Genomic DNA, 6,178 nt, shown 5'->3' on the forward strand with positions numbered 1-6,178 from the left:
ATTCTTGTGGGTATGCGTGCATGAACAAGTTATTTATATCCAAGAAAACATCACAGTCAACTGTCGCGAGCCGTGACGACGGACAATTGATGAAAAAGCCGCCGTTACCACGGAAACGGCTTAACAAGTGCTCACTGGTCGCTGTCACTGTCCCCTATTCTGTTCAGAAACTCGCGAATACGTAGAACCTGGACTTTCTCAGCACTCGCCAACGGCCTCAAGTGAGACCAGCTTGCAATACAAGTATGCACTCCCCTTTGACACTGACAGCACGAGTGCGTGGATGACGAACTGGCCTGCGTCATTGCGTGAACAAGCGCTCTATTTTCCACTCGCCGTTGCCCCTATAAAATGGCTGCATCAGACGCACGCTCTGTCTGCGAGCGGTAACAACGGATCAGCTGATCAACCAACCATTCCACTCCCCACTTGAGCTCACACGGCACAGCAGCATACGAACACGTCGTCGCGAGGGAAGACATGGGCTCCTGCGTCTCGCGCTCGCCGGCGTCGGGGTCTGGGCGGGCGGTGGCCACTGCGAAGGTGGTCGGCCTGGACTGCTCCATGACGCAGTACGCGGCGCCCGTCACGGCGCGCGACGTACTGGTGGATGACAAGCATCGCAAAGGCGCGTCGGTCTTCCTGTGCAGCTCCGACGAGCTCCGCTTCGACGCGCCCCCGCGCGCGCTGGCGGACGAGGAGGCGCTGCAGCCCGGCTGGCTCTATTTCGTGCTCCCCGTCTCCATGCTCCGCCTGGCGCTCTCCGGACAAGAGATGGCCGCCCTCGCCGTCAGGGCCAGCTCCGCGCTCGCCGTCGTCAGTGGCGTCGCGTCCCCTCCGCGCCGCAAGATCGTGCCAGGAGCCAACGGCAAGACACGAAAGACGGCGCGGGTGGCGCCGCTCATTGTTGCCCCGAACAACGACGAGGACGCCGACCTAGCAGACAGTGGATCGAGTCCGCACACATACGGCAAATACGGTGCAGCGCAAAAGACGGTGCGCGGCGGCGCCGATGAAACAGCGGGGAAGACGAGGAAGAGAGCAGGCTACAGAAGCCGCGGCGCTCGTCATCTTCATCGCGCGACAGACGTGCAGAGGTTAAGCGCCATTCTAGAAGACGGTGACTTTTGAGCAAGCCCCGATCGATGTCAATTACAACGACTCGATCGTTGCGAGTAGTTAGCTAGTTTAGACTTTAGACAGTTGTTTCAGTCGACTGTTGAATCCCGCTTCAGAGTAGGTGATCCGTGTATATCGCTCGGTCATGCTGTACAGTGCTACCATGTTCAGGATGCTTCGATTCTTTGATCTGTGTATATCGAATGTCGGATAAATGGCAAAATGAAAGTGCAATGCGACGGGATAATGCACCGTTATGTTCACATTCCTCATTTCTGTTTCAAACTCTGTTTTCCCGGATAGTTGGACTTGAGAAAGCTGACATTTGGAGAGAACCAAATCTTCCAAATGGTAGTGTATATTCTCATCTTCGTGCCATCCCCCTCACCTGACAAATGTGCCTGACTGCTGCGTATTGGCCACTAGGCAAAACTTTCGAATAAACGACATGCCCCGACGTTCGAGATGCCCACGAGTAGCTTCGAAAAATTGCGACTTGATGGGAAAAGTTCCGGTTGAAAAATTGCACTTTCTATAATTAGGTTAGAGCAATTTCAGTAGTGTAGCCAGCTGCTGGCTATAAGCCAAGTGACATGTCATCTATAGCCAACTTAGAGTCAACATATACAATAGTGAGCTATAAAAATGTAGTACTTAATTAATGTGCGGCCCACCTTTCACTCTCACAAAGTGGCTAGAAGCACGTGCTAGAGGCGACTCTTGCATAAGAGCCCACTCTCTCCTTCTCTCTTCTCCAACTAAGCAATAATATACTCCGTACCATTTTTTTGTTGTTGTTTTGAGTTATTGTACTTGCTTTTTAAAATTGTAGCCAACTGACTAGGACTTATTATACTTGCTCTTAATATTACTACTATGTTCCATATTAGTTGTCACAAATTCTGTGTTCAATCATTGTTTTGTTAATTGTTGCAAAAATATAAGTTAAGCACATTTATTAGGCTACGGTGAAGTTTTCCTTTAAAAAAGTGGACAAAACCTAGCTCCTGCATCAATTGTGGTATGTAACCATTTTTTTTTTTTTTCAGCGTTACCTCTTATGGATCACACAAGTTGTACATGTAAATCAACCAGAAAAATATGATGAACAAAAACGCCCTAAGCATCATTTAGCCTTCTACTACAAACCAGCCACACAGTAGTTATGGATAACCATGCAACCATCTCCGAACCTAGACGACTTCATCCGAAAGCCATAGGCACTCGCCGCTCCTCCAAAATTAGGGAGAGCATTTCCAACAAAAGAAAATGTCGGTTTCGACAATTTTATATGTCTCGAACTAAAGGGCACACACACGCATATGTATATGTGCTTTCTTACATAGCCCATTTAACAAATTTCCGAACATATGCACTCCAATATTGGTTAGAGGAGTAATAATAATATTAAAAGTAAACTAAACAATTATCCAAATAATATATATGAGCAAACAAACATGCATTTAATAGATAATATACATGCTCCCTCAACGTTACATAACACTACATGCAATATCATGACATGTAATTAAATAAAAAGAGACATAATTGTGGTAACTTGTAACTAGTTATATTACCATAACATTATTATTTTTAAATAAAATGAGTACTATCTCTATGTTACTATGCACAATAAGACTGCTCATAGTGGGGGTAACATATGTGGTAACATCACACGTCTCAAGGTATTTTGGTGACATGATATGGCAATAAAAGAAGAAAGGGAGTGAGGTGGTAACTAGCTATGTTACCACAACATCACACATCCCAAAGCAATATAAGTCTACAACATAATTAATCACACATTGCATGAAACCACATCTAAGTTACCACTATGGAGATAGTAACTTAGACTAGTAACATGACATATGTTATTAGACTAAGTTACTCTTCACTATGAACAGCCTAATAGTACTAGTAATATAGAGTAGTGTTACTTGACACTACGTACTCTATGCCCCATTATGACTAGGCACATTTTTTGCAACATCCTACTACTATTTAAGTTTATCAATATTATACACAAAGGAACTTACAACGTGTGTCGCTGCTATCAAGTAAGTTAGGCACCAGAATAAAATGACGTTACTGTCCTAATTGCCCCTTCTGAACTTTGATTCTTGCGGGCATGCGTGCATGAACAAGTTATTTATATCCAAGAAAACATCACAGTCAGCTGTCGCGCGCCGTGACGACGGACGATTGATGAAAAGGCCGCCGTTATCACACGGAAACGGCTTTACAATTGCTCACTGTCCCATATTCTGTTCAGAAACTCGCTGATACTCTTGTCCAGTTGTCCCACTCGTACGCACGGCCGGCTTGTCGGTCTCTAGAAGCGAATACGTATTTTGAGCAGAACTTTCTCAGCCTAATCTGCGAAACCTCCCACAACTTGACAATCACGCGATCAGCTTGCAATGCAAGTAGTCATCTCCGTTAACACTGGCAACCCCACGAGCCCAATCATCGGATGACGAACCGGCCTGCGTCACCGCGCAAACATGCCATATTTCCAAGCTGCTTCCCATGTTCCCCGTATAAAAAGCCGAGGCAGTCGCAGGCTCTCCGGTAGCCCGAGGTACCAACGGATCAGCAGATCAATCAACCAATCCACTTCGCCCTTTGCTTCGACAGGCTCACGGCGGCGCATATTACACGCACAAGCACGTCGTCGCGAGGGAAGAAATGGGCTTGTGCGTCTCGCGCTCCCAGGCGTCGGCAGCGGGCTCATCTGGGCGAAGAGCGGCCACGGCGAAGGTGGTCGGCCTGGACGGCTCCATGACGCAGTACGCGGCGCCAGTCACGGCGCGCGAGGCCCTGGGGAACGCTGAGCGCAACGGAAACGAGTCGCTCTTCCTGTGCAGCTCCGACGAGCTCCGCTTGGACGCGCCCCCGCGCGCGCTGCCGGACGAGGAGAACCTGCAGCCAGGATGGCTCTACTTCGTGCTCCCTCTGTCCATGCTCCCCCTGGCGCTCTCTGGGCAGGAGATGGCGGCCCTCGCCCTCAGGGCCAGCTCCGCGCTCGCAATCGTCAGCGGCGTCGCGTCCCCTCCGAGGCGCAAGAACGCGGCTGGCACCAAGCGCAAGCAACGAAAAATGGCTCGAGTGGCGCCACTCGTCTCCCCCGGCGAGCAGGCCGAACTAGCAGACCGTGAATGGAGTGAGCACGCGTACAGCAAATATGGTGGCGCTGGCAAGACAGTGCGCGGCGGCGGTGCTCAGCCAGCTGGGAAGACGAGAAAGAGATCGGGCTACAAAAGCCGCAGCGCTCGCCATCGTCGTCGTGCGGCAGACGACGTGCCGAGGTTAAGCGCCATTCTAGAAGAAGATGACTTTTGAGCAGCCCCCTAGCAAAGTCAATTTCAACGACTCGATCATTGCGATTATTTAGCTAGTTTAGATACGTAGAGTTTATTTATTCAGTCGATCGTTGGATCCACCTTCAGAGGAGGAGATCCGTGTATAGTACCATGTACAGCATATTTTGATTCTTTGATGTGCGTACATCGAATGTTTAATCAAGGAAAATGAAAGTGCAATGGGATGAGTTAATGCGCCGCTAAGTTTAGATTATTTTGTTTCGAACTTAAGGAGGGCAAATGGGTAGGATATAAGTAAATACTATACCCACACACGTGAGTATAAATTTTCATCCATATCCGACGAGCTCCGCTTGGACGCGCCCCGCGCGCGCTGGCGGACGAGGAGGAACTGCAGCCAGGATGGCTCTACTTCGTGCTCCCCGTATCCATGCTCCGCCTGGCGCTCTCCGGGCAGGAGATGGCGGCCCTCGCCCTCAGGGCCAGCTCCGCGCTCTCCGTCGCCAGCGGCGTGACGTCCCCTCCGAGGCGCAAGAACGTGGCTGGCACCAAGCGCAAGCAACGGAAAACGGCTCGAGTGGCGCCCATCGTCTCCACCGATGAGCACGCCGAACTAGAAGACGGTGAATGGAGCCAGCGCGCGTACGGCAAATACGGTGGCGCGCGCAAGACTGTGCGCGGCGGCGGCGGCGATGAGACGGCGGGGAAGACGATGAAGAGAGCGGGTTACAGAAGTCGCGGCGCTCGTCATCGTCGTCGTGTGGCAGACGTGCCGAGGTTAACGGCCATTCTAGAAGAGGATGACTTTTGAGCAGCCCCATATCGAAGTCAATTTCAACGATTCGATCATTGCAAATAGTTAGCCAGTTTAGATAGTTTATTCAGTCGATCATTGGATCCACATTAAGAGGAGCGGTCGAGCGGATCCGTGCATAGTATCATGTGCAGCATATTTTGATTGTTTCATGCGTGTACATCGAATGTTTGACCATGGAAAATGAAAGTGCAATGGGATGGGTTAATGGGCCGTTAAGTTCACATTACTTTGTTTGGAACTTGGGCTCTTTTGATTCATAGATAGGAAAAAACATAGAAATAGAAAAATCATAGGATTCCACTCAAAAAGAAAAATCATAGGATTGAGATCACTCCGGACATAAATCCCGAATTCCGAACCCGAATTTCCGATCCCAAACCCGTATATGCCGAACCCAAAAAACCCGAGCATCTATTCGGAAAGGTGTTTGGAATTCCCGAATTTTTTTCAGAAATTTCGGGATTGTAGTCTTGCACTAGTAGGGAAATGCTTATAGGTGGAGCTTAGTTCTGTGGCGCACCAGCAGAACTGCGCCACAGAAAATCTTTCTGTGGCGCACGAGACAGAATGCGCCACAAAAATAAGCTATTTTTGTGGCGCACTACTGAGCCGTGCGCCACAGAAAGTACGTGGGGCCCACATCCTGCCACCACCAACTATTAGTGTAGGTATTTCTGTGGCGCACGTGGCCTGCTGCGCCACAGAAATAAGTGTTTCCGTGGCGCACTGTCTCTGGTGCGCCACAGAAGTAGTTGATTCTGTGGCGCACTCGTGCTGGTGCGCCACAGAAATAGCGCCTTCTATATCCAACCGTACCCCCTCCCCCCGCCCGTACTTCTTCCTCCTCCACCCCTCTTCCTCTCCCTCGCGCGCCGCCGGCCGTACTTCTTCCTCCTCCACCCCTCTTTCTCTCCCTCGC

At 50.0% G+C, this 6,178-nt stretch overlaps 2 protein-coding genes and 1 pseudogene across 2 annotated transcripts; all 3 read left to right on the forward strand.

Moving 5' to 3' along the window:
* Nucleotides 1–391: 391 nt before the first annotated feature.
* Nucleotides 392–1,342, forward strand: LOC124651225. The gene has a single exon (XM_047190347.1). It carries the CDS (start codon nt 481–483, stop codon nt 1,129–1,131), a length of 651 nt encoding a protein of 216 aa, XP_047046303.1. The 5' UTR covers nt 392–480; the 3' UTR covers nt 1,132–1,342.
* Nucleotides 1,343–3,807: 2,465 nt separating this feature from the next.
* Nucleotides 3,808–4,461, forward strand: LOC124657233. The gene has a single exon (XM_047195817.1). It carries the CDS (start codon nt 3,808–3,810, stop codon nt 4,459–4,461), a length of 654 nt encoding a protein of 217 aa, XP_047051773.1.
* A 156-nt stretch (nt 4,462–4,617) lies between these two features.
* Nucleotides 4,618–5,253, forward strand: LOC124657234 (annotated as a pseudogene).
* Nucleotides 5,254–6,178: the final 925 nt, after the last annotated feature.

This window comes from Lolium rigidum, chromosome 5 (genome assembly GCF_022539505.1).
Source record: "Lolium rigidum isolate FL_2022 chromosome 5, APGP_CSIRO_Lrig_0.1, whole genome shotgun sequence".
Classification (NCBI taxonomy): Eukaryota; Viridiplantae; Streptophyta; class Magnoliopsida; order Poales; family Poaceae; genus Lolium; species Lolium rigidum.